The following is a 27,846-nucleotide window of genomic DNA, read 5'->3' as shown; positions in this document are numbered from 1 at the left end:
AAACCACCCGCTCACCCCGCGCGGGGCCGGGCCGGACAAAGGCCGCAGCCCCCTCCCTCCCTCCGCCGGCCGAGGCCACGGGCGGGCCGCGGCCCTTTCCAACAGGTACCGCAGGGCCGGGAGGCGGCGGCGGCGGCGGCGGCCGCGCTCCCGCAGGCCGCGGGGCCGAGGCGGCCATGTTGTGGTCCTGCGGCCTGCGGGAACTTTGGGGGAAGTTTCTGGGGCGGCCCGCGGGGGGCAGCGGCCCGGGGGCGGCGGGCGGCGCGGGGCCCCGCGGCGGGCGGGCGGAGGCGGCGGCGCCGGGGCCGCGCTCCGGGCCGCGCACACGCGGAAAGCGCGCGGCGCTCGCGCTACGGAGGCCCCGCCCACGCCCCGCCTCCCGCGCCGCTCCCCGCGCTCCCATTGGCCGTTGCGGCCGTCAGTCAGCGGCCGGGCCCATCTCGCGCTCCCCATTCATGCAGTTTGGTTGCGTGTTGGTGTATTTTACTGTTTGCAATAAAGAGGGGGGGATTTTTTTTTTTTTTTGTTCAGTTTCTGCCGCAATTAACTCTTGGTCCCTTAAACATCTTCCTTTTTATTTTTGGGTTTTTTTTCCTGTCTATTTTTTCTTTTTTTTTTTTTTTTTTTGCAGGACGGTCGGAACAGTTTTTCGCCGCTTCCATTTATTTTTCGATATCTTATCTCTATTAGGTTTTGCAATCAACTATTAAGGTGCAACTATGCCCAAAAGAAAGGTAAGTACGAAAAAAAAATAATTAAAAAACGAGGGAAGACAGATGGGGAGCGAAGGGGGAGAGATTAAAGCGGCAATCGCGGAAATTTAGCTGTAAAAAAAAAAAAAATTAGCGCGCGCGCGCGTGTGTGTGGAGTTTTTTGGGTTTTTTGGTTGGTTTCTCTTTTTTTGCATTTTTAATTTTTGATGTATGTCCTAGAGCGGAGCGGGGAGCGGAGGGAGAGGGCTCGGGGCGGGCAGGGCAGCGCGGCGAGTTCACTTTTGGGCTGTTTTGTTTGGGAAGGAGGAGAAGGCTGGAGCAGCAGTGTCTCCATGCTGGATTACAAACAGCCATAGTGCTGTGCTGCCCCTGTGGAGAACGCGGGGCAGCAAAACCCCCCCAAAACCTGCGCCACGACCCCCCTAGGCCCCCCCACCCACCTCCGCCAGCGTTTTAATCCCCATCGCGCCATTCCCGGCTGGATTCGCCTTTAAACGTCGCCTCTTTATCCTGCGTTTGCCTTTGTTCTCCTTTTTTTTTTTTTTTTTTTTTTGCCTCCCACTTCTTGTCATACCAGATGGTTGTGCAATGGTAATTTGGGGCCATTAGGCGGCGCAGAATTTGAAACTGGCCTTCAAGGAAAGCGGGGAAAAGGGGTTTATCACCGTAGTCAGGAACTTTGGGGCAGCGGGAATATGGGGCGCCCCCCCCCTCTCCTCACAGCGCGGGCTGGGGGGGCGGGGCGGAGACGCGGTCGCCCCTCAATCACCGAGGCGCCCGCGCGAGGGGTTTCGACCCGGTCCAGGCGCCTCACGGCCCCGGACGGGGCCGCCGGGGGCCCGGACTCAGTCGAAACGCTTCGGGCGGGCGCGATCGCCGCGTTCCCGGTTGTCCCTCATTGTCCTTGCGGGGCCCGCGGCGACCTTGTTGTGTGAGGGGAAATTGGCGGGAACTTTTCGAACTCGGCGTGATGACGTAGCTACGGCGGCCGCTGGGCATTGTGGAAGTTGTAGTCCGTGAGGCGGCGGGGATGGGGGGGAGGCCGCCATTGCTGCGGGTGGTGTTGGGGGGCCCTGTGAGCCCCCCCGGCTCCCCTCAGGGCTCAGGTAGAGTCACAGGGGGTGGTGCTGCCTTCTCACCTCAGTGTCTCGCTTTCCTTGCAGGCTCCAGCTGAAGGCGAGGCAAAGGAGGAGGTAGGAGTTGTGTGTGGTCCCCACTCCAAGAATTCCTGTGGGGTTCTGCAGAAATTAGGAAGCCCACGCAGCTCACGAGGGGTGTTCGGTCCCTGGGGGTGGCCTGTGCCTGGTTTTGGGGTGCTGGGGGCCATCACTGTCGTCTGAGGTGGCAGGTGACCCCCCTGAGGTGGCACTGGGGGTCCAGCAGCTCCCCTGGGCTGAGGTCAGGGACAGGTTCCAGGGGGAACATGTCCCTTTTAGCCTCACAACTCCTGCAAGTAAAGAAACTTCATCTCTTACCTCAGCAGCAGAGTAAAGTGGCCACATCAGAGAACTGCTGAGCAAATTTACTTCTAGGAAGTCACAGAATACCCTGAGCTGGACGTAGAAGGATCCTGGAATCACAGCATGGTTTGGGTTGGAAGAGACCTCAAATATGCTCTGGTCCTGCCCCCTGCCACTGGGACAACTTCCACCATCCCAGGGTGCTCCAAGCCCCGTCCAGCCTGGCCTTGGATGCTTCCAGGGATGGGGATCATCAAGGTCCTCACCATAATGCCCATCATTTCATAAATCCTAGGATTCCTATGGGGCTTCATGATGCCATGTTATTTTGAGTAGCTGTTATGGGAAAGCTGTGCTTTATGTGCTCTCTGAATTTTACTGACATATCTTTCCTTATGCAGCCAAAGAGAAGGTCAGCCAGACTATCTGCTGTGAGTATCTCTATTTATCCTTTAATATTTTATCACTTGGGATGGGGACAGTTAAAAATAAACTATGGGGGGTTTTCCCCCAGAAAGAAAAAAAGGGAAAAGCATGCTTAGAGTATTGCAATATTTAAAATTCCCATTCCATGTTTGTGTTCCTGAGCTTCCCCACATCCCAGGATTCTCCTGTGAGGTACAATGTCTCTGTTAGTTCACATCCCATCTGGGCACAAGTATCCAGAGTTAAGGAATATTGATTGCAGGATGGATTTGTTCCCTGTAGGACTTCTCCATACAAATGCTCGTGGCTCTGTAAATCACCTGCTCTCTCCTTAACCTGGTAATTTGCCCATTGATTTTTTGCAGGGCCAACAAATAATTTTCAAAAGCTACCAACATAATGCTCATAAAAATAAGTATTTACTTCTAGTATTCACCCGACTTGTTTCTTGTGGTTTTTGCAGAAACCTGCTCCACCCAAACCGGAGCCAAAGCCCAAAAAGGCAGCACCTAAGGTAAGGGTCTTGAACTGAAGTTATATTTTCCTTCTCAAGGTATTTACAGAGATAAACCCCCCACAATTAACCACTTTGCTTATTCATAATTATCTTGAAAGTTTTAAGATGGAATTATGTGAGCCAAAAGAATGAGAAAGACATAATTTTATTCAATTTCTACTGAAGGAATGTGGTAAACTGAGCAGATTTGAAATCCCTTGTGGTGAGGCTTTGCTGCTGCTTTACAAGGCCATTCTGAAGTTTCATATAATGCATTGTTGGGAAAATGATGCTTGGAGTAGAGATCAGAGACTCAATTAGAGGAGGCATTGAAAATCATGCTTTTAATTACAGTTTCTTACTATATTTCCATTCTGAGGCCCTCTCTGCAGTTAGTTATCAGTTTATCACATTTTAATCACTCAGATTTCAGGAGACCCTTCAGCTGGATATTTTTGGAAATGTCAAAAACATTGGTATGTCTGACAGTATAATTTAAAAATAAACTATTTAAAGCTCTTTTTTAGTTTGGTGCAACAGTTTGAAATTTCAAAGGGGGCAGTTCTGCAATCCGTGAGGGATTTCTTTCCATCCGCTTCTTATCAGCCTTCCCAGCCATCAGTTTGCAGTGCCTTTTTGTTAGATTTTTCTGTAAACATTTAGGATTTTGCAGCTTAAAAAAAACACAAAACAAAACAATAAACACTCAAGCAACACAACTTTAGTGATTGTTTTTAACCTGTTCCCATCACACATTTTCCTTGTGGTTTGGGATGATGAGGTGGGCAAAGCACAGGGGGGAGAGACACTTTAGTTGCAGAGGGAGATGATGAGCTGGGAGTCAGGAGCTTTTTCCTTTCCCTTTGCAAAGGAATTTGCAATTGCTTATAGCCCAGCAGATTTCCAGGTGAGGGAACTGTTTCCCTCCACATCCTCTGTGTGGAGCAGCAGAGATGCTGTGGAAAAGAGAGGGAACCCCACGTGTCATTTGGGGCTCAGCTCTGTAGTCTCAGTGCTGTGCAGAGCGAGCTTTTCCCCTCCCATCTTGGCTGCAGCTGAACTCTAGAGCACGTTCCTGGCTGGATGGAGCACTGGACACTCTGGCTTGCACTTCCCTCTAGTGGCTGGTGCCCCAGGCAGAGCAGAGCCAGCTGCTGGTGGCACACAGGGCAGGGCAGCAGTGGATGATCCACGTTGTTGTACTTGGGTTTTTTCCCAAGTTTGCTTTCCTATTTTCATGGAAACATTGCAGGGTTTAAACACTAATGCTGCCTTAAGTGAATGTGAAAAGTTGGAGGAACAGGACTGCAAGAGTTAAGGTGTGTAAGGGACTGCCAAAGCTTCATTGGGGCCCCCAGTGCACAGCTGGGTGGTGTGATCTCCCTTTGGATCATGCAGGGATCCCCTGGGAGCTGCACTTTGGGAATTGCCCCCAGCAGGACTTGGGAAACGTTGCTCCTCCTTCTCCTGAGGTGCTCTTTGAAGCCAGGACAGCTGAGCTGTGTTTTTTGCTCTCCAGAGCTTCCCAAACTGCATCAACACCTGTGCAAAGGGTGATGGAGTAAGAACTGTAGAGGCATTTTTAATTTGTGTCTACCCCAAGTGCTTTACTTGTCAGCCTTCAGGACCTTGGAATGGTTTCCGTGTGTCAGAATAGATTTCACCCATTAAACTTTGCCATATTGAAAAACATGGAGCTGGCAAAGGAGTTTTGTCACTTCTAAAATGCAGGACCTGAATTTCCAACTGTTGTTGCCATCTCTAGAGCAAAATTAATGAACACAGTGCTGTAGTTGAGGACCTGTTGTGTCCTGTGGGACCCTTTCTCTGCAGTCAGTTCAGCCATGGAAGTCAGTTTCCCTGGATTCTCCTCCAGGGCTTTCTGAAGAGGGAGATTTCCAGCACAGAGAATTGGTTTTAGCCCTGTTAATACTTTGTTGTGGGTTTTTTTGGTAGGATAAGGGAACAGATAAGCAGTGCCATAGTACAGTTGTAATTCTCATGGCCAAACAGCACCAGGATTCCAGGTATTCCCAAGACAGGGATTCCTGACATCACACAGTAGGAGACTTTTCCAGGTGAGGAGTGAGAGGTTAGAGAAGAAAGAGACCCTCACTCACTGAATGTACTGACCCCACCTTGAATTTTCTGCATTATTGGGGGATTTGCTGTTAATTTTGGTGAATTTTTAATAATTGAAGAATCAATTTTACCCCTTAACACTCTGAGTTTGCCCTTAGCAGCTAATTTTTAAGGTGAATTAACTGTGTGCATTAATAACTGAGGGATTGAAATAAGAAAGTAAACTTTTTGTAACCTTTTGGTAATTTGTAGTCACTGAGACAAATCTCCTGAGTAGATAAATGTATATCCAGTAATTTTCATTTATCCTCATTCAGCTGTGAGCAGACCTTGCAGGGTTTCTGGTTCCTCTGTGGGAAGTAGGTTAATCAAGCAAGGGGCTGAGCCAGTGCTGTTACTTATTGGCAGCAAGAGTCACATCTTTGGAAGTGAAACTAATGAGGGTCAGGTATTTGGGTCAGGATCTGACCTTGCCTATGGAAAATTATTACTACAGAAGCACCAAGTTTTGGGTTTTGTTTTGATTTAGCCTGAGCCACATATAAGAAACTGCACTTAAATGCAACTTGCTTGTGGTTAGCAAAGTGATGCTGTTGAGCCCCCATTTTTTCTGGCATGGAAGTAGTTTATTATCACAAGGAATATTTCTGGCAGGGAAGGGGGAAAGTTCTTTGCCTACAGCTTTCTTACAGTTTTCTAAATAGGCAGTAACAGCACATCTGAAGTATTCTGGTGTTTGCACATGTTGGTTTTGTTCTGTGGCTGCCTTTCAGCAGCAGAGCAGAAGTACAGGCCAGTTCAACATTTTTTAGCTAATTTAATTGAATGCTTGTTTAAAATGAAAATTCTTTTAACCCCAGCCATGGCTGCTTTTATTTTCTGCACTTCCCTGTAGCACATTCAGGACAGACAGAAGGAAAACATTTCTCCCATGAAACTTCGATCTTTGTCAGCAGGAAGTTTGGGGGGTGCAAGGAGGTTGTACGGAGAGTTTTGGAGTTGAGAACATGCTGATGTACAAGGTGGAAATCAGGATTTAATATATCACTGTCTGTTTTCTTAACAGAAAGAAAAAGCAGCAAATGATAAAAAGGAGGACAAAAAGGCAGCAACAAAAGGGAAGAAAGGAGCCAAAGGCAAAGAAGAAACTAAACAAGAGGATGCTAAAGAAGAAAACCACTCTGAAAACGGAGATACCAAAACTAATGAGGTACTTTAGCTCCACTAAAGCTGGGAACAGAGCCAGATGTGCTGGAGCACAGCTGCAGGAGCTCTGCTGTGCTCCAGAGGGTGGGGGGGTCACTGCCACACTGTGAGGGCAGTGCAGCTGTGGTACCTGCCCAGGGCAGCTCCCAGGGAGAGCCTGCAGGAATGGCCTTCTCCTTCCAGTTCCTCCCTGCCCTGTGCTGGAGCCCTTCCACAGGTGCTGTCTGCTGGCCCTGGTCCTGCTCCCAGCAATGCCCAAGATTTGGGGAACAGTGGAGCCCAGGGACATCACCACCCTCCAGCCCTGAGCTGACTTTGCACGTCCCCTCTGGACTGCTGAGTTCCTCTGCTGCTCAGCACGGGTTGGTGCTGGGCCAGAAATCTGGTTTTGAGTTCTACACAATTCTTTAAAACAATTCTTTGGCTCAGAACAATTCAACAAGAGATTTGCAAAGTAGACTCAGTCTTGTCTCTTATCTGCAGCTTCTTCTCACAGGTCCTTGCTGTGGCAGCTCCTTACCTCAGCTGCCTTTTGCTAGGTCCAGCTGCAGGCTCCACCAGCTGCTGAGGGATTGTCCCAGCAGATTCCTTGCTGATGGTGAAGCAGTGTTTTCTCAGGGCTCTCTTGTTGTGTTTGTCACTGACAGTGGTGTCTCTTCAGGGGTTGAGTGTCACCATCCACCAAGGGTCCTTTATTCTTTCATCTCTAAAACCAGATCAGGAGCTGCTTGGTTAGAGCACTACATGGCTAATGTGCTTCAGAGGGGCTTTGAGGGAGCTTTGCAGGTTTGATATCTTGGAAAGTAAAAGCACATTTTTATAGAGAAAGGTGAGAAGCGAATCCCCACAGTTCAGACAGAACAGGATTGTGGTTGATGTGTAATTCTTCCACTGCCCCATGATGAACTTCCCCTAACATATCACTGATCCTAATTAAAATACATTCCAAACCTCTGCTTCTCTGCAGGCACTTAGTCCAAAATTACCTCATTAATTGATACTCGTGTGTTTTGATTTTAAGAATTATCAGCCCATTGTGTCGATATTTTCTGTGCATTCCTGTCTATCCACACAAAGCCTTGTCCATGTCTCTGTTAACAAACTGGTCTCTTTTTGATGCTGGTTAGATTGGAATCCAATTAGCATTACCAGTAATATTTCTATTCTTTTCAACCCCTTTTTTAGGCACCAGCTGCTGAAGCATCTGATGATAAGGAAGCCAAGTCCGAGTAATGTTAACCCTGCCCTATATCTCCATCATTTGGTATCCGTACCTCCATGCTGTATTGTTAACAGAGAGGAATATTTTTATCAACTATTTTATAAATGCAGGTTTTTTTAGCATGAATTTAATTATGGAACATCTTCATCTCGGTTACTTGGGAATTAAATCCCTAACAAACAAAACAAAACAACAAAAAAAAAGTCATTGTTTTTAAATTTTGTGATTGTAATAGTTTGTATGGTACATGGAAAGAATAAGTGGTGGTAGCTTTTGACTTCTGTCAGTGTGTCCCTTTTTGTGTAAGTCATGCTTACAGACTTCAGATTTTAATTTTTCCCTTGTATGTGTTGTATGGTTTCTTAAAGTGGGGAGGTCTCAAAACAAATAACCGTGTGAAACATTCCAGTGGTTCTGTGGGTTGCTTTTATAAAGAAGGTGAGCTATTTTCATGAAAAAACCTAAGAGCTGGAAATCTGTTGTTTCCCAAATGTAATTTTATTTTGTCAGTTTTGAAAAAAAAAAAGAAAAATAAATAAATAAAAGTGTAATCCTGTTTTTAAATGAAATACAAACATTTCTTTTCAAAAAGGGCAGGTTGGTTGTATGTACCCACTGTTAGGAATTTTGCTGGATTTATCTTAATAAAAAAGACTCCTCAAAAGCTGATTGTGGTTTGTTGCTTGTGCTGCTGGAAAGCTCCCAAATTCCAGGAGAGCTGCAGTGGGAGAGGGAGAGCCCATGGAGCTGGAGAACTTTGGGCTTTCGGCTGGGGCTGAAGCCCCTGTCTGCCTCAGTTGTGTGACTTCCCATTAATCCAGGCCTCCTTATTCTGGGAAAGAACTGGACCAGACCAGTGAACTGGGGTTAAGTCCCAGTTCTGTTGTTACAGCTTTTTTGTGCAACTTTATCAACTCTGCTAAAAGCTGCTTCTATGGAGCTACAGGATATATTTAATAAGAAGAAAAATGTCTGCAATGCAGAAACCTCTCTCCCATTAAATTGTTCCTCAGCCCAGCAAAGGGAAATTCCAAGAGCTTGAATATTTTGTGTCCAAGCCCAAACAGCACCTCAGTGAGAGTCTTGGATGCAGTGAGGTTCAGGTTGAGTCCCCAGGCCACTAGAGGATATTTAAATGTGGATGTCATTTTCCAGGCCTCAGGCACAGGGGATTGTTATTCCTGCTGCTCCACCTGTTGTTCTGTCCAAGCACGGGGTTAACTGGGCTGCAGCTTCCTCAGCAGTGATGGGGAGGGAGTTCTGAGGGGCCTTTTCCTTGGCACTGTATTCCCTTAATCCAGCAGAGATTCTGGGGCATGCTCTGGTCTCTCCTCCAAGAAAGCTGATGGAGCAGTAACTGAATTCCCTGTGCCTGGAGGAAGTGTGCTGAGATGTGGGTAAAACCAGGGAGACTGAACATCCCAGCTGGAACATGATCCAACAATAGTTCAAATGTCATCCTGACTGACATCTAAAAACGATTCACTGAATTCCCACTCCACAAAGACAGGCTGGGAGAGCTGGGGGTGTTCAGCCTGGAAAAGAGTAGGCTCTGGGAGACCTTGGGGCCCTTTCCAGTGGCTAAGGGGGCCTATGAAAAGGAGGGAGAGGGACCTTTCATACAGGCACATAGTGACAGGACAGGGGGAAATGGTGTTGAACCGAGGTCAGGGTTAGATGGGATATTGGGAAGAAATTCTTCCCTGTGGGGTGGTGAGGCCCTGGCACAGGGTGCTCAGGGAAGCTGTGGCTGCCCCTGGATCCCTGGAAGTGTCCAAAGCCAGGCTGGACAGGGCTTGGAGCAACCTGGGATAGGGGCGGGTGTCCCTGCCCATAGCAGGGGGTGGATTAGATGATCACTAAGTTCCCTTCCCACCCAAATCATTCCAGGATTCCATGAATTTAGCCAGCAGTCAGTGAGAAATCCAAAGGGCCTGTACTGCTCCAGGGAGAAAATGCATATTGGAAATACTTTAGATTTGTGTTATTTCCTACCCCAGTGCTTTCTCTCAAAGGGTTTTGAACAGGAATCCAGTCCTGCAGAAAGGTGAAGCCCCTTCTCCCAGCCTTGGTGCTGTGGGACCATCTCTCTTTGGCTCCAGCCTCCAGTCAGAGTGTCTCAAACACTGTGATTTAAGCAGCAGACATTGAATATAGTTGATATTTCCTTAGCACAGGATCCATCCATCTGCCAAGGTACAAACACCCTTTGGAATGAGGTCACTTCTATCCCAAGTCGTGTCTCTCCATCTGAGTCCAGAGGTTGTTACACAGAACATACAACTGAGTGTTTGTTTTTGGTTATTTCTTTTTTGAATGCCAGGGTGGGAGTTGTTCTTAATTCTATAACTATTGTTCTAATCAAATTCCTCTTTCAAATAAGTACAGAAAATTGCCCAAGAACATTTTGCTCAAATTCATAACTTTTCAAAGCCATGGGGTATTGAGAGAGTTGCACAACTGAATGGATTGTCTGGTTTATGCCAAAGCCTCCTCCACGGCTGTCCTGGTGTCTAGACACTGAATCCAAAGCCAGCTCCATGGCAGCTCCTAAGTTTGGCTTATTTTGTCTGAAAAGCAGAGGTTTCAAACTGGTGAGTCAACCTACTTTCAGGTTTATTTGGGATTTGTGGAGAAAGTGCCTTCCCCAGGGTCCTATCTGTTCCCTGGGTTCTGGGTGTTACTGGGTCTGATGCTGGTTAGGAAAGATCCACGGATTGCTGTGGATCTGGTTATCGTTATCCATCATAACAACTGGGGACCTTGAAGATGCAAAGGTGAGGAGATTCATGAGTGTGAAGGTAGTGATGGTTCTGAGGCGATGTCATGGGAAGAGATCTGAACGGTGTTGGCAACACCCTGCCATGGTGACGTGTGCAGGCAGCTGGTCAGGATGAGAGGAGACAACCTCAGGTTGCACCAGGGGAGGTTTAGGTTGGATATTAGGGAAAAAAAGGGTATTCCAGCCCTGGCACAGGCTGGAGCCACCTCCCTGGGGATATTTAACTGTGGATGTGGCACCTGGGGACATGGCCAGTGGTGGCCTTGCCAATGGTGGGGGAACAGTTGGACTCAATGGACTTGGAGGGCTTTTCCAACCTAAATGTGTCCTGTAATTCCATGATCCAGCTTTTGGTGCAGGCTCCCAGAGCAGCACAGTGTCCTCACACAGTGTCCTCACGGGATCTTCAACAGAACTGGGCAAGCATTTGCTTTTGTTTGCTCAGAACAATAAACCCACTGAAAACCCCTTAGAAAACACTGGTCACTGTCCTGGGAGGGACAGGGAAATCAGAGGAGGCACCTCCAGACTTCATCCTGGTCTCCACCATCAGCAATGTGCTGGAGCAGCACAGAGGGAAAAGGCACTGCTGCCTCAGCAAGCAAGAGAATGGCAAACACAGTGAGGTCCTTGGGATGTAAAGAAAAAGGGGAAATGGGGGAAAATAAAATAGAACAACCCCTCCAAGCACATAAAAGGAAGGGTTTTGCAGCTTCATCCCACATCTACCTCTGCTCCTTTGAGTGAAGTGACTGTACCCCAAAAAAAAAAAAAAAAAAAAGAAAACCCCTCTGCTCTGGAGCCAGACTGGGAGAGCTGGGGGTGTTCGCCTGGGGAAGAAAAATTCTGGGGAGAGCTTAGAACCCCCTTCCAGTGCCTGAAGAGGCTCTAGGAGAGCTGGAGAGAGCCTTTGAACAAGGGATGGAGGGACAGGACAAAGGGAAAGGGCTTTAAGATGAAGGAGGATAGATTTAGTTTGGATAATGGGAAGGAATTCTTCCCCATGAGGGTGGAGAGGCCCTGGCACAGGGGGCCCGGAGAAGCTGTGGCTGCCCCATCCCTGAAGTGTCCAAGGCCAGGCTGAATGGGGCTTGGAGCACCCTGGGAGAGTGGAAGGTGTCCCTGTCCATGGCAGGGGGATATCCAGAGGATATTTGAGGTCTCTTCCAACCCAAACCAGTCTGGGATTCTGTGACACTCCAACAGGTCTGATTTTCAGATCAAGAGCAGCTCCCTGACAGTTAATGGAGTAACACTGGTGTTAATCTGATGAAGGAGGAAGAAAATTGAATCCCTGCAATAGAAACGATGGCTCCTCCCTCTGACTGTCTCAGTGGTGCTGCTCCTTTCCCGTGCAGCTGCCGGGAGCCCCTGCTCTGAAACTTGATGCCCTGGATGGGCTCCAGGAGCTGGGAACACCCCGGGCCCGGCGCTGGGCGGCTTTCGAGGAGCTCTGTCCTTGGAGGGAACAATGTCAACGTGGCTTCCAGAGACTGTCCCAGTGCCCAGAGGAGCTGGAGGTGGACAAGTGAGCATGGACAAGGGGACAGATGTCACTGCTGACTCGTGTGACCATTGTCCCCTGCTTTGGAAGGAGGGATGATGTAACTGGGATTGGGCTAGGGTGATTCAAGGAGGGGATGGGGAGAAGATCAGAACTGCTCCTTCCCCCTTCACCCACACCTTTCATCGGTTTTCAGAGAAGCTGTGGCTGCCCCATCCCTGGAAGTGTCCAAGGTCAGGCTGGACGGGGCTTGGAGCACTCTGGTCTTGTGAAAGGTGTCCCTGCCCATGGCAGGGGATAGAATGAGATGGGCTCTAAGGTCCCTTCCCACCCAAACCACTCAGTGATTCCAGGATTCCATGATCTGCCCTGATGTATCCACCTCTGCTGGAAGATGACAGGGAGGGGACAGTGGGACAGGATCTCAGAAGAATGGCACTCCCTTCCTCCTGCAGCACCAAGCAGGGAATCACTGGAATAGTGTCAAATGGAAGTGATATCCAGGGATTAATGTGAACTTCAGGCTGAGGTAACACCTGAATGCACTGAAAGGAAGTTGGTGCTGATGTTGATAGAAAAGGGAAAAACAGCAAATTGGAAAGCACTGTTCCTAAGAGTGGGAATCCAATTGACACCATAAAGCTCTCAAAAGCAACTTAATACAATTGGACACATCTTAAACAATTCCAGACGTTCTTAAAAGGGGGGGAAGGAAGCATAAATTACACAGGGAAAAATGCTGGATTGAAACCTAAACACAGAGTGGTCAAGACCACTCCCCCGTCCCACTCCCGGCAGTATTCCCACTAAGGGGGTTCCAGGGCACGGCTGTTCCCCTTTGGAAGTGCCTCCCTCCCGGAGAGTGAGGTGTGCTGCTTCCAATGGGGATGAAGTGCAGCACAAGCCTGGAATTCTCAGCAAAAGCTGCTCCAAAGTCATCCCAGAGCCAAAATCTCACAAAATCGCCGGGGTTTTGTTTGTTTAACATGAACAATTCGGGGAGGGGGTGGAAGTGCATTTCTTGGAGCTCAAACCAGATGTGCGACATCCCAGCCACAAAGCTCCGGCTTCTGCGCTGTTTGTTTTCCCCCCAGGAAGATAAAAGGAGCTGTGGAGAAGGTTTGGATTGCAGCAGCTCTCGGGTTTCACCCTGGCTCCAGGGGCGCTGGCAGAGGCTGCTCTGTGGGACCACAAACGAGTTTTGCTCTTTCATGGATCCGGGGCTGCCGCTCCCCTCGGAACACGGCTGGAGCTGGAGGTGGGCTGTCCCTGAGCCTCAGGCTGAGACTCAGCTTTCCAGCGGGCTGGAATTTTGCGTGGTTTGGTTTCTTCCTTCATATAAATCCACTGTCACGGAAGTGCTGACCAGAAGTATTTCCCCAACTCATGGTTCCATTTTGTGCTGGCTCTGCCAGGAGAGGAAGGCTGGAGTCGCTTCTCTGGGCCTCATCCAAGGGCAATCCTGCAGGATCTGCCTTCTCTTCCTATAAATCCTTCCATGCTGCCAACAGAAAGTTCCAAATCCAGACCAAACGTTCCCTGCTGTGGTTTTACCACCCATGTGGTTACAGCCTGGTTATCAACTGAGATCTTGGAGTAAACCCTGACTTTCCTGCACTGTGTTTACTCCTATGCTCCTCTATACCTACAGCATTACCCTGGGAATAATTAAAATAATTAACAAGTGTAATTAACTGTTGGAGGGAAAAGGAGACTTTTAGGACATTATATCAGCAACAATTAAATAAATTACCCTTTGTGTCTTGCAAAGAATTGACAGACAGGGGGGAAAAGGATGCGGGATTTGTATTCCCTGGTGCAGCGGCACAGGGACAGTGAATAGAGGTCGGTGGCTCTTGTGTGGGGACACAAAGCAAACAAAGAGGCCCCAAATGAAATTACAGAGTGGCAGATGCAAAACGAGCATATTTCACACAATGAGTAATTAAACCATGTAACTCATTGCCCAAATGGAGCCCAGGAATCATAATGGCTTAGGAAGTGATTACACAAATTCTTGGAAGATTATCCTGTGGGGCTGTGGGACACAAAGACACGTCACCAGTGCAGGACCAGCAACCCGTGGTGGTGGGAGAGGACCCGGAGTTGTCCCCAGCCTTGGACCTCTGGAAGGAGCTGGGGGATGAGGGGACACAGGTCTGTACTTCCCCTTTGTTCTGAGCCTCTCCAGCCACATTCTGGGCACTTTGAAAGGAGGAAAACTTCCCTGCTGTTCACTGTTTGTGGCTGTTGGTGGGGACAGGCACACGGCGTGGATGTACCCAAGGTACCACCTGTGTCCCTGCCGAGCCCCGTGCCACTGAGCTCAGCTGTGCACATCTCCCTGTGCAGGTGTGTTTCTGGAAATATTCTCCATTGGAGCTGAATTTTTCCCAGGAGGAAAAGGGCAAATGCCACCCTAGGGCCCAGGTTTGCTGGGTGCTGCTGGTGCTGAAGGTGAGGTGATGGCCACCACTGGCTGGAGAAGGGGTCCAGATCCCCAGCTCCCAGTGCTGCTCCATTTGGGCTCGAGAATTATTTCCAAATCTCTTTTTGGCTATAAATCTTCTTGGCTTCACTTGGTGCTGTAGCCTCTAGGTGGTGGTCCTGGCTGGGGATCCCTGCACAGCTGCTCTGCACACACAGCAAGGTCATCCCTGGGAATTTGGGGTTATCCAGCTGCGGAGGTGACAGCACGGGGACCGGGAGCAGGTACCACAGCTCTCAGGGTGACATCCAGGTGTGGCACTGTGGTGGTGGCTCCACAGGGCTGGGGGATGGTGGCATCAGCTCTGTCCCAGCCCCTGCTGCAGGGATGCCCAGCAAGGATGCACAAGCAGGGACCAGAGAACAGCCAAAGCAAAATGTATCCATGATTCTCCTCCATCACCTGCAAGTGTGATGTCCCTGCAAGAGCTGGAATATTCTGGAATGGCAGGAGCTCTCCCTGCCTGCCCCACAGCCTTTGCACTGCAGAAATTTGGGGTGACAGGAACAGTGCAGTGTGTCCTATGAGGACAGGCTGGTAGAGCTGGGGGTGTTCTGGAGAAAGCTCTGGGAGACCTTAGAGCCTCTTCCAGTGCCTGAAAGGGCCCCAAAGAAAGCTAGACAGAGACTTGGGATAAGTCACAGAGTGAGAGGAGAGATCTCCTGGCCTCAGCAGCCCATGACATCCTTGGGAGAGCAACAATGTGCCCATTGCTGCAGCAGGAATTGGTGATACTTGTGTATAGTTTATATATTTATGTTTTTTACATAACACAGAATCCCTGACTGCTTTGGGTAGGAATGGACCATAAACCCATCAAGCTCCACCCCCCTGCCACGAGCAGGGACACCTTCCACTAGCCCTAAGGTTGCTCCAAGCCCTGTCTGACCTGGCCTTGGACACTCCTAGGGATGGGGCAGCCACATATTTGATATTGCTTTCCTGGGCAATAATATCTAATTATATACAATGTACATAATATTAAATATACACATCCATCTCTATAAAATGTGCCACGTTCAGATCAGGAGTGATTCTGTGGTGGATGGTGAAGCTTGAGTTGATGTCCTGGCACCAAGGGCTGTGCACCCCTTCACTGAGTGTCCCCAGATGCCCCTTTCCCTCAGCAGGGAAAAAACCTGGCGGTTTTCATTATTCCCTGGTTGCAGCCCTTGATTCTCCATCTCACTTCTCTCAAGAGCTGCATGACAAAACCAGCAGTTCCAGCCTATTTTGGCGACTACTTGCTCCAGGAACCTCAGGAGTTTCATCAAAAGCCTGGATGGATTTTGGGTCTCGGGTTTTATTCATTCCAGCATTGGCTGACAAAGCCCATTACATCATCCCTTTGGAAGAGAATTTCTCTGCAGCTGCCTGTGTGGCGGGGAGGGGGGGGGTTGGGGGGGTGGTGTTCAAAAAATAACACAGATTTTTGTTTCTTTCTTTCTTTCAGGGCAATTTTCCTCCCAATTGCTGGAAAACTGAATGCTAAAAAGCTTCAAAAGTGGGAAGGAAAAGGGCAGCGTGCAGCAGTTCCAGCCATTCCTGGGTTTATTATTATTATTATTTCCTTTACAAAGACGAATGGGGAAAAAATAGCCCCATTACCCCGCGCATCCAGCGCGCCCAGCCAGCCATGAAAAGCAAAGCCAGTGTCATGGCAATGGCAGATGGCACAGAGCGGGAGCAGGAGCGGGAACGGGAGCGGGAGTGGCGGCAGGAGAGGGAACGGGAGCGGGAGCGGGAGCGAGGGCTCCGGTCCCGACCTCCTCGCGGACCGCGCTCCTAATTAGCCCCGGAGCAGGGACTAATTAAACCCGGAGGTAAGACAAGGGATTACTTTTCCTTGCAGAGATGGGGTGCAGGAGTGATGTGGATGGAGCCGGAGCCGGTGTTGGAGTCGTCCTGACATCAATGGTAGGAAACGATTTCAATCTCGGCTCATCCCTCCCGCGCTGCCAGGGAGCTCCAGCAGCTATTCCCTGCTCTCCCAACGACCAGAGGCTGCAGAGAATGTGGGACTGCAAGGAAATACCGATGGGAAGGAGAGAGGCAGTGTCTGGATGCTGTGCTGATGACGTCAAAATGTGACAGTCTCAATTATTAGCATTATTTGGCACCTAATTATCCAAAGTACCCCCTTGAACTCACCCAGGGTCAGAGCAGAAACTCCTCTTCCCTCCTCCACAGTTGTTTTGGAGTATTTTTTCATGCTCCATAACCTCATTCCTTTTAATCCACTTTTTCTGGTTTCCTATAAAAGAAGCAGTTGGAATTATTTTCACTGCCATTGGACTGGGTGCAAAGCTCTCAGAAAATGGGATATAGAGAGGAAAAGTATGATATTATATAATTATATCATATTATATTATATTATATTATATTATATTATATTATATTATATTATTATATTATTATATACAGTTATTCTGTAAATGTATTTATTTTTTGCACTGCAAGAACTGGAAGTCCAGAGCTGCTCATGCAGCTGTGGCTGCTGACGATTCGTGCTGGGCTTTCCACGGCTTTTACGAATGGGCTGAACTTTGCAAAAACCACGGGAAAACCTGTGGCTGTGGAGCCTTTGGCACTTCTTTGCCCATTCCCAGGCAGATGCTCTGTCCCCAGCACACACACACTGGGCAAGCACAATGCCAATGCAGGCTGCCTCTGCTCGGCTTAAAATAGCTCCATCTGCCCTGCCCGCTGGAGCACTGGGAGCATCTCTCCACCTGGACCATGATCCCCGTCCCTGGGGATCAGTGGGATTTCCAGAGCAACATCTCCCTCTTGCAGAGCGTCATCTGGATGATTCAAACTCAAGCGTTGCTGGATTTCTGCTTCCCAGTAAAACACCAGATAATTTGTGTTTCTATTTTTACCCTGGATTAGTCAAGGGTCGCTGCAGGACCAGATCAGGGGTGCTGGGCTTTCCATGGCCTTATGCTTCATCCCATAAATGTTCTTGGCCTTTGACAAGCAGGAGAAAACCCAGCAGTTCCTCTTTGCTGCCAGGGTTGGATCCCTGAGGAGCTGCCAGGGCTGCTGCAGCTCGGCACAGCTCATGGCCTCACCACTGCACTTCCCATCCCAGCTTCCCTCACACAGAGGTGGTCAAAGTTGCCCACTCCAGTCTGAAAAGCATCCAGGATTATGAAAAATCTTGGGAAAATCTTGCCAGCAGCACTGTGGCTGAATCACCACAGCTCCAACCTGGCTGGGATGCTCATGGGATAAAAAGAGCCAGGGAGAGTTTGGAATTTCCAGAGAAATCTCTAAATTTCTACCTGTTGCTGTTATTTAATGCAGAAACAAGGGGAAAACAAACCTGTCTGTAAAGAACAAATATGGAAATGGAGTTTCCATATTTGGAAAGGGATGGACTATGTCCATGAAAAATATTAACAATAATTAGTCCCAAATCACTGCTGTGAGCTGCAGATACTGATAGTCTGGATCTCACATCCATTAGAATGACTTGTAGTTATCAGCAGCTCCAGGGTTTTCCTGCCCTCCAGCAAACACATTTTTCCTTCTTCTGGAGGTCTGGTCATGTTCTGTTTAATTTCATTGCTGAGAGAAATTAAAATATTTCTTACATCTGCATCAGCATCTGGTAACAGGGCAAGAATTCAGCAAACTGAAAAAATATTTAAAAATACATAAACATAAAAACACATACATATTAAAAATAGGAGCTTCCTCCCTGTATTCCCTGAGCACATGAGGTTGCTTCCAATGCATTTTATTTTAAGGTGAGTTATTTTGTTGCCATAGTGACATCATTCAGGTTTCCAACCGCTGCCGTGTTGGTTTTCTCCCAGGCAAGACTTGTCACAAGCAGTCAGCATCCCCAGCCCCTTCCTGGCCAGCAGCTTCCCACGGGGCTGCAGGATTCCCTGGAATTCCAGCCTGCAGGATGAGCTGTCACCACTCCCTGCTACGGCACGGGGGGACACAGGACCTGGGGGAGTCAGAGAGGAGAGGCAGGCATGGAAAAACTCCGACCTAAAGGATTTTCCTCTCTCATTCCTTATCCTTCCTCCTCCGCCCGTGCAGTGAGCTGTGAGATGGTCAAAGAACCTGGTAGCTTTATTAATTAGCACTAATTAATACCCTCAACTGCCTCTGGTGTCATTGTGCTCATCTACCCCAGGCCCTGATATGGGCAAGAATAAACCATGTTTGCCCCCAAAAGCTTAAAATCTCTGTAAATCCTATTTCTTGCTACACAGGTGTCTCATGGATTTATTTTATTACCAAGAGAACTAAACTAAAATAAAGATTTTATATACAAAGGTCTGTAATTATGTTAATAAAGATGCAAAGAAAAGGGATTCCCTGTTAAGGGAATATTTGTGGGGTCATTTGGGTCAAATGGGCTCTGTAAGTGTATTGGAAATTAATATTTAATTTTATTTATTTTATATTAAATATTTAAATTAATTGTGTTATTGTGATGCTGAAGTCTTTTAATGGGAAATGCTTTTTTTTTTTTTTTTTGGCTCTAATTCATTTAATTAAAGCAGGCAGAGTGTGCCTCATTAGCCTAAAATCTATTTCATGGGTGCCCTATATGTGACTGAGAGCTCGGGTGCCTGTTCTACTGCAAGGCCAAAAGGAGCTCAAAAAAATTTTTTTAAAGGTTTTCTATGTTTTTAATTTGAAATAAACCATTCCCAGCTTATCAAATCAAGGCTACATTCCCATGGCAGACCTGAGCCCTGCGTAAGCTTTCCCAGGATTGCAGCATCTGGCTAAATCCAGCCCAGATTAAAGCAAAGCTTTCATTGCACAAACTCTCCCTGAAAGGAGCAGGATGCTCCTGATGCCAGGAAAAGGACAGAGCTGGGAACTGCAGGCAGAGGATAAAGAATGCCAAAGGCAGCAGCAGGATCCAGAGGAGAGGAGAGGAGAGGAGAGGAGGCAAGGTCCTGTGCTCTACGAGGGACTGGTGACTTCTCCTCTGCAGAGGGAATTTGAGCAGCAGAGCCATTCCAGCCACGGCTGTTGGGTGTTCCTGAGATTACCCCAGCTCCCTCTGAACACACCAGCCCAGAGCTCAGCAACAGCCTCCACAACGAGGCTCTCTGCTTGCAGAGGTTTTAGCCAAAGCCATTGTTTTAACACCCTTTTTAAAATATTTATTTCCGAATGTCTTTGACTGGGGGAAGGGTGGAAGGGGCTCCCAATTTAATTCTATAATCCCCCTAAGCTTTGCTTAATGCACTCACTCTGCCTGGCCTCTGTGAATTTTACAGTGGTGTTTTGGGTGGTTGCAGCACTGCACTGGAAAATGTCCCATCATTTATTTTGCAGCTATTTGAGGGAAATGATTCCCAGGGCTGGAAGCCTGGTTGTTAAATCCATATTGCCAAAGGAAACAAACTCTGTCACCCAGATGGGGCTGGACCTCGGGGCTGCCACGTGGATTCCTGAATGAGGTAGCTCAGGGTCCAGTTGAAAACTCCCAAAATTAACATTAAAGCAGGAGCAGGAGACTTTAGCAGTTGGTGAAAAATGTCATTTTTGGCTGAGGGTGTGGGTGGGGCTGCAGGGAACAAAGCAGAGCGCCCAGCTCTGGGACACCCACGTCCCCTGAGATGAGTCCCCCCCAAGCGTGGCCATGGCTCACCCCAACTGCCCTTGGGTGGGAGGGATGGAAGTGCTGCTGGAGGGAAATTCCAACAACAGATTTTGTCCCGTTGCTTTCTTCTCCTGACAGGGAGGGAGTTGCTGCGGCCTGGTTTGTTTCCCACATGTTCAAGAAAGACAGAACAACGCATTGAAGAGTCTTGATGCATCTCACGAGCCTCTGGTCTCCCTAAATCCCTCCCTCAGTTCTCAGCTCCCAGGATTTCTCCAAAATCTGCTTGAAACCTGCACCAAGAGGACAGCGTCACTCTCAATGGGATTTTTCCATCTCCCATTTCAGGATGCACTGTGTCTCCCATGGAAATATTCCTTGGCCATTTCAGAGGGATCCTGGAGTCAGCAAGGACAAAACCCCCAAATACAAGGGCATGGGGGGCTGGCAGAGTCCATAGGCAGCAGCAAAGTCAAGATGAAAAACAGGTTAGGAAGAAAGTCAAGGTCTGAAAGGTGTTACCTGTAACAATCTCAGTCAGCAAGCAGGAGGAAGGAGCAAAGAGAGGAAAAAAAATGAAGAGACTGAGATCTACTGACTGCACAGAGCAGGAGGGAGAAAGGTGTCCAGAGACATCAGGAAACACATGGAGAGAAGAGGATCCTCAATAAAAATGGCAGATCCTTTAGACTTCAAGGACAATGTGGAGAACGAACAGGAGAAGCTTTTTTCCACCTCTACAGTCATATTCCACACTTATGCCATTATAATCCAGGGATAACAAAGAAAACCTCAGGGAAATAAGGACTGATGGCACAGTTCTGTCCATGTGGATACCATGTGCCTTCACAGCTTCACTTCCCACCTGTGGTAGTTTTCCAGCAGAAACTCAACCACACAGAACTTGGGGACTTAAGAAACTCTAAATGGATTTTATTATGTAAGAGAAATGAAAGGGAACAGCCAATAAGGCAAGAACTTGCAGGTGTTGAAAACCACCTCACTGGAAATTAAATTAAATTAGTCCTTCAACCAAAAAAAAAAAACTTTAAAGGACCTTCCAAGAATGTAAGGCCTCTCCAAATCAAGATGACACACAAAACATATTCTAGCAGGTTATGTCTCAAGCCCTAATAATTTAAGGTCGAAAATAAAAAGAGATTCTGAATTCCGAACTCTTGAGGACACCAGGGGAAAGACTTTTCCCAGAGATAAAGCTGGATGGCTACAGGAGAATGTCAATGTCCATTAAATGATGGAAGTGTAAGAATTAAATGAAATGGGGTCACTTTACTGCAGAGGAATTTATGGAAGCTTCCACGTTAAAGCTTTTCCTTATAAGGGATAAGAGGGAGATGTCATCTCAAACTGAAGATCACGAGAAAAGGTTTTAAAATCAATAAATAAAAATAATGGGAAGAGAATTCCTGTATGGGACAGCACTTTGAGAAATGCTCCAAAACCCCATCCTCAGATTCCATGATCCTTGACTTAGAAAGTTCATTCTAAATGCACACTCCTGTGAGTAAATTTACAGAGGACAGTTTTCTAATCCATCACCTCAAGCAGTAATTGAGAATTAATTTTATAAGACTGTATTTAAAGAGTATTGATGAGCTTATTTACAATGTCTGCCTGTTAGGGATATCAATAAATATAAAAAATACATAAAACTGTTTTATAACCTTTTATTTCAATAAAAGCAGCACTCTAAAAAACCCTATTGCACTCCTTCCCAATATTTCCAATATTTTTGTAAAATGAAAAATATAATTAAATCATAAAAATCCTCAAAACTTTATGGAAAAGGGTGTGGAATACAGAGGGATGTAATTTTATTAAAATTGTTTACTTTGCTGAGGGAGTTCCAGTAAAATTTGCATGTCCAGGGAGAGAGGTGATGAATTCCCAGCTGCAGTCAGATGCTTTGTGCCCAGGAGAAGCCAAAAATGCAAAACTCTAAAAAAATCACAAACAAAACATCCAAGGATTTTTTACAAATATTTTGCATGACTTGAAGTTGCTGAATTAGCCCAGTAGTGATATCAGGTGGTATTTTTGGGGTGAGATCCTTGTGCAGGGGACCCCTGGACTGGTATCAGCCACAGGCATGTCAGGAGAAGCTGGAAAAGGCTGGGAAGAGGGGACTTGATCCCAGCCAGGGGACACAGGTCAGAATCAGGCCCTTAGACAGAGATTGTGCTGAGGGCAGTAGTGACACCAGCAATAACAAAACCTACCTGGTCACTTACACTCAGTAGTAATTTTGCTGCTATAAAACTTGGGGGTTCCAGGCACTTTGAAGTACAAAGCTGGAATTCAGAGATGCTGGGGATGGACCTGACACTGGTATCATTCTCCCAGTCCTTCTGCTGGCAGAGCCCAGAGCACACAGGGACACAAAGTCACCCCTTTTCCTGGGTGTTCCATCCACAGCTGGATTTGGCATTTCTGTGTGAAATAGAGATAAAGAGAAATATTTAGATACTAGTCAGAAATTTCACTGCTTTGCAAAGCAGGCAGATTAAGTTCCCCCAGTCGCAGCAGGGCTGCACACACTGATCACAGCTCACAGCAGCTAATGGCTGCCATAAGGAATATGAGATATGGATCAGTCCACGGAGCAAGGGATGACACTGCTCCAGGCAGGTGGAATTCAGGCTGAAAGGATTTTAGGATTCTCAAAAGGAAAAAAAAAACATCATATTTACATCACCAGAACAAGTAATTTATCAACAAGAAGAACTGCTGCAAGATAGAATTTAGAAACAAAGGCGAGCGGCGTCCTGGCTGCTCCTCCATCGCCTTCCTATGGGATAATGTCGCACCCAACTCTTGGATGCCTGGCACCATCTAGAGGAATGACTGGAATGATGCAGCAGAGAAATTAAATATTAAATTATTAAAAATAGCAAAAATCCTAGAGCAGATCTTGTGTAATACCTAACAGCTATTTAGATAATATTTAACAGCTCTTGTTGAGGAAGAGAACCACAGGAAGGAGTGGGAACTTGGAGGTTTGTCCAGCAAAAACAGGATGTTGGTTTGCACACACGAGCCCTGCACTCCAGCAACTGTAATTAGTGCTAATTATTTTGCACCTCATTTATCTTTTAAAATAAACTATGATATCAAAATTTGAGGTTTCTCTATGTAAAGATCTTAAAATAAGCATGGACTTTTCAATATTCATTTACTCACAACTGTGTAGCACAAGGCACCAACTCCTGAATTCTGTCTGAACAGTTCTTATTTTTGAATCAGCTAAACAAAAACTTGGATTTAATTTAACTACTATCCTTGTTTGTCATTTAGCTCCATATGAAAGGCCCAAGATGAGCACAATGTTCATAGAAATCCTTGTGGGTTGCTTCCAACTCGGGAGTATTTTATGAAATGTACACAGAAAATATTTTAAACAAAGAGCCAAAAATGCATCATTTGTTCCAGTGTTTAAATCCAGCTGGATTCAGGCATGTGCATCCCCATCTACATTTACTGGAAAGGTACAATGCATGTAAACCCACCACACCTGCACAATTCCAGGCTAAACTTTCTTTTTTTGATTTTAACTGTACATTTCTGGTTATGCTAAACCACAATTCTGTTTTCACACATGGCTAAAGCAGGATTTGACTCATGAGGGCAGAATAATCATAAATAAAATATGAAAGAGACACCTTTACCTGTTTTTACAAGCTGATTGTGAGAAAGTTCATTTAATTTTGTAGTCAAACAGGGGGTTGAATTTTACTTTTAACTACAAGTAAGAGCAAAACTCCCTAAAACACTAAATGGGGAGAAGCGATGGGTATTTGAATGTCATCAGTTCCTACTCCTAAAATCCCTCAAAAACTTTAATTTTTTTAAATTTAAAGAGCAGTATGGAAAGAAACAGCTACAATCCAGCTTCTTCCTTAAAGCATCTCTGCTCCTGAATCCTTCAGTGGCTCATTAGTCTGTTCTCCCTCCTCCTGCCACCAGCTGCTGCTGGCATTTACATAACAGAGCTCTGCTCTGAGGAAAGATGAATCAGCACATCCATAAAATCCTGCTTTCACTCCGAGATTTACTATCAACCCCAGCATGCTGCTGCTTGGATGCAGAGGATCTGGAAAAAGATGAGTCATGGAGCTGCAGAATCCACGTGTGGTGTGGAAATGGAGCTCCTGGGGAAAGAGAGGATGGGCATTACTCACCAGACACGACTCCTGGAGGGGAAAACCCGGGAGAGGTGGGAAGAGGTATCGATAACAGCCCGTGTAGCAGGCTTGGGGAGTAATGAAGCAACTGGGAGAGTGTTAAGGAGAGGCAGCTGATGTGCCAGGGAGTCAGGAATGTTGGGAAGAGGCTCAGGAGTGACTGCACAGCTGCACAGTCCAGCCACAGCCAGGCTGAGGGAAGTTCCCTGTGAACTGTTTGGGAACGAGGAATGCTGGTTGTGCCTGCCCCTGGTGCAGGTACCTGCACAGCCACACCCTACAGAACACACCTGGGCCATTCCCAACACTTTCCTCTCCTGCTGATGCAAGAATCCATCTGAGCTGTGATGTGGAGCAACACTGGCCAAGCACTGACCCAAGGTCATGGACTGAGCACCAAGCAAGGAGCAGCCAGGCTCCCAGCTGGAATGCTGCAGGAAGGACTCAAGCAAGGCATGGATAAGCTTACTTTGGGAGCATTTTCTATCCAAGGCTTTTGAAAGTCCCTTTTAGTTATTGCAGAAATCACCATGGGCTCTAGGCAGGTCCAAACAGAACAATCCTGCCTGGTGGTGCTGCAGCTTCACCTGTGCCACCCCCAAGCTCAAATAAAAGCAAATCATGAGTGGAGAGATTCAGTAAGGCACCAAAAGGTGCCAAGGAAATGTCACATTCCTAAAGAAATACAGAATCATGGAATCCCAGAATGGTTTGGGTTGGAAGGGGCCTTAAAGCCCACCCAGCTCCACCCTCTGCAGGGACACCTGCCACTATCCCAGGTTGCTCCAAGCCTTGTCCAACCTGGCCTTGGACACTTCCAGGGATGGGGCAGCCACAGCTTCTCTGGGCACCCTGTGCCAGGGCCTCTCCACCCTCACAGGGCAGAATTCCTCCCCAATATCCCATCTAACCCTGCCCTCTGGCAGTGGGAAGCCATTCCCTCTTGTCCTGGCACTCCAGACCCATGCAGTCTCTCTCCATCTTCCCTGTGGGCCCCCTCAGGCACTGGAAGGCCACAGTTAGGTCACCCTGGAGCTTCTCTTCTCCAGGCTGAGCAATCCCAATGCTCCCAGCCTTTCCTCAGAGCAGAGCTGCACTATCCCTCTGACCATCTTGGTGCCTCCACTGGATTTGCTCCAACAAGTCCAGGTCCTTCCTGTGCTGGGGATCCCAGGGCTGGAGGCAGCTCTGCAGGAGGGGGTCTCACCCAAGCATGGATGTGGAGCTGTCAGCACCGAAATGCACCAGGACGTGGCGCTGGCCAGTATTTATGGGGCTGTTTTTCCCCTGACATGGAATTCTGTTAAGCTCAGGAAGAAGAATTTGTACTTTCAGGGCATATTAGAAAACATCATCTGTGTTCTCTCCTTTGCCTTCCCATCATGCATGAAAAGATGAGCTTGCAGTTCTGGGCTCTGAAGACAGGTGGGAGAAACATTACCTCTCAGGAGAGCAGGATCAGTGTGTGCTTCTCCTGGCTGGGAGCTCATTCTGAGAACAGCCCTTTCACACTGTCTCTCCAGGGAAGCTCTGCAGCTTTGGAGGCTCTGGGGTCCTGCTGGGAAGCTGGGAGAGCTGTTACTATTGGGAAGCCACTGGAATGTGCAGCTTGGTGAGGTGGCACCTCATGTCTGTCCACTGACGAGCTGAGCAATGAACCTGCCCTGAAAACATTCCAAGAGTAATTGTTTGGAGCCTACCAGAAAAATGGAAAGGGACTTGGGACAAGGGGAAACGGCTTCCCACTGCCAGAGGGCAAGGTTAGGTGGGGTATTTGGAAGAAATTTTTATTGTGAAGGTGGGGAGGCCCTGGCACAGGCTGCCCAGAGAAGCTGTGGCTACTCCATCCCTGGAAGTGTCCAAGGCCAGGCTGGACAGGGCTTGGAGCAGCCTGGGATAGCAGAAGGTGTCCTGCCCATGGCAGGGGTGGGACTGGATGAACTTTAAGGTCCCTTCCATCAAACTGTTCTATGATCCTATCAACAGTCACTGAGAACTCAAGAACTTTAGAGGACAATGATGAGGAAACAGGGTCCACACATCACCCAGTTAATCCAAGCTCCTGGCACAAAACGACTTCCACAGGTGGATGAAGGGGCAGGTGCATACAGGCGAATTACATGGAGCAGCTTAATGCCAAATCCCCAAATCCTTCTCCCTAGATTGGCTGGGTGCATGGAGGCATCCCGAGGAGCTGCCAGCAGGAAGGACTGCATCCTGAGTGCACAGCAAGGCAACTCTGAGCCAGTGCTCCACAGCAAACCCTGTCCTGAGCAGCTGCTATAAATATGTGCTCAAACTGAATTTATTTTTAATATTACCAGAGCATCGACTCACAGTGATTCAGCTGTCGGTATTCCAGGCATGAGGAGAGGTTGTCCTTTGCTATTCCACAATGACAGTGTTTTTTACACTGGAGTTCTAACACCAAGTCAGGTACTTTAGATAAAATACAATTCACTTGATGTGTTTTAGCAACTCCTTGCTGAAAGTGACACCGATTTGAGGAGCCCTGACAGGACGCATCCCAAGGAAAAATATTTATTTCCATTAAAATGATCTAGTCTAACCCTGACCCCTTTGCTCCTTGGGGAGAACAGGTGCTGTATCCATCATACTGGAATTTCCTGGTCACTGGGAGCAAATACTTTTATTAAACTCCTAAAGTCACCCCAACCTGAGACACTTCCCTGCAGCCAGGCCTTGTTTACCGGGAGCCCGGAAGGGCTGTCACTTCCCCACCGCGCAGTCCTGTGTCCCCTCCATGGCACACGCGTGGCTCCATCCCCCTACCCTTGACAGGATCCCTAAGATTCCTGAGTCCCTTCATTCTCTTAAAAACTGCTTCATTTGAGGCACACACGGCCCAATTTCCCCGGCGCTGCCAGGCAGGAGGGCACGAGCGCTGAGGCCGAGAACACTGCGGCCGTGAGGGCTGAGGCAGGCACAACCGGGGAGCGCCGAGGGCCGAAGCCGCGAGGACAGAAGCCGTTAGCGCTCCTCCGCGACGGCTACCGGGCCCTCTGAATCACAGCCCGGCTCAGCGCTGCCCCGTGACGGCGGCCGAGCGCCGCGGGCACATCCCGGCTCTCCCGGCCCGGCCCTTCCTCTTCCTCCCCTTCCTCCTCCTCCTCCTCCTCCTCCTCCCTCAGCCGCCGCCCGGAAGTGGCGCGCGCCCCCCCGCGGCGCGTCACCGCCCCGCCCTTCCTGCCCCCCCCCCCCCCCGCCCGCCCGGCGCTGCCGCGCGCGCCCCCCGGCGGCGGGCGGCGGCGGTGCGGGCGGTGCCGGCGGCGCTCGGTCCGCGGAGCCGCGATGAGCCCGGGCGGGACCCGCGCCCGCACCCGCACCGGGACCCGCGCCCCGCACCGGCACCGCCGCTCCGGCATGGGGCTGCGCCCGCACTAGGAGCCGAGTCCCCCCGGGGCGCCATCCGCCACCTCCCCTCCCCCTCCCGAGGAGGATGGCGGCGGCGGCCGCCCCGACCCAGCTGGAAGCCGGTGGGTATCGCTGGCGGCGGGGGCTGCGCTCCGCGCCCCCTCCGTTCTAACCGTGTCTAACCCGCTCTCCCCCGCCCCTCCGCAGAGCTCTACTACCTGATCGCACGGTTCCTGCAGTCCGGACCCTGCAAGAAATCCGCCCAGGTAAGCGCGGAGCCGGCGCTCCGGCCGGGCCGGGCGG

At 48.6% G+C, this 27,846-nt stretch overlaps 2 protein-coding genes and 1 long non-coding RNA gene across 11 annotated transcripts in view; 2 read left to right on the top strand and 1 right to left on the bottom strand.

Moving 5' to 3' along the window:
* Position 1: 1 nt before the first annotated feature.
* HMGN5 (high mobility group nucleosome binding domain 5) lies at positions 2-8,274 on the top strand. 4 transcript variants are annotated; one of them, XM_053955561.1, is made up of 7 exons: positions 2-105; positions 632-734; positions 1,877-1,906; positions 2,575-2,604; positions 3,063-3,113; positions 6,244-6,387; positions 7,569-8,274. In XM_053955561.1, exons 2-7 carry the CDS (start codon positions 720-722, stop codon positions 7,614-7,616), a joined length of 318 nt encoding a protein of 105 aa, XP_053811536.1. In that variant the 5' UTR covers positions 2-105; positions 632-719; the 3' UTR covers positions 7,617-8,274. The 4 variants fall into 4 exon arrangements, with proteins under 4 accessions (XP_053811536.1, XP_053811539.1, XP_053811537.1 ...); XM_053955564.1 differs by having other exon boundaries at positions 11-105; positions 691-734; XM_053955562.1 differs by lacking the exon at positions 2-105 and adding an exon at positions 407-472.
* Positions 6,385-27,846, bottom strand: LOC128795093 (uncharacterized). 4 transcript variants are annotated; one of them, XR_008433390.1, is made up of 5 exons: positions 26,506-27,285; positions 22,207-22,417; positions 21,819-21,925; positions 16,531-16,633; positions 6,385-7,089 (listed from the first exon to the last, which is right to left on the bottom strand). It is a non-coding gene; the product is annotated as an uncharacterized LOC128795093 (long non-coding RNA). The 4 variants fall into 4 exon arrangements; XR_008433388.1 differs by lacking the exon at positions 6,385-7,089 and adding an exon at positions 16,294-16,400; XR_008433389.1 differs by lacking the exons at positions 6,385-7,089; positions 16,531-16,633; positions 26,506-27,285 and adding an exon at positions 27,762-27,846 and having other exon boundaries at positions 21,659-21,925.
* BRWD3 (bromodomain and WD repeat domain containing 3) overlaps positions 27,534-27,846 on the top strand; it is a 51,009-nt gene continuing 50,696 nt past the window's right edge. For 2 of the 3 annotated variants that reach the window (XM_053955554.1, XM_053955553.1), the window contains exons 1-2: positions 27,535-27,665; positions 27,751-27,809. In XM_053955554.1, the coding sequence (XP_053811529.1) occupies positions 27,629-27,665; positions 27,751-27,809 (96 nt within the window). In that variant the 5' untranslated portion in view covers positions 27,535-27,628. Of the gene's footprint in view, positions 27,666-27,750; positions 27,810-27,846 lie in introns of all 3 variants that reach the window. The other variant, XM_053955555.1, reaches the window with a different exon arrangement.

Source organism: Vidua chalybeata, chromosome 14, assembly GCF_026979565.1.
Source record: "Vidua chalybeata isolate OUT-0048 chromosome 14, bVidCha1 merged haplotype, whole genome shotgun sequence".
Classification (NCBI taxonomy): Eukaryota; Metazoa; Chordata; class Aves; order Passeriformes; family Viduidae; genus Vidua; species Vidua chalybeata.
Note: the sequence above shows the minus strand (reverse complement) of the source record. Positions and strands in the feature narration are given on the sequence as shown.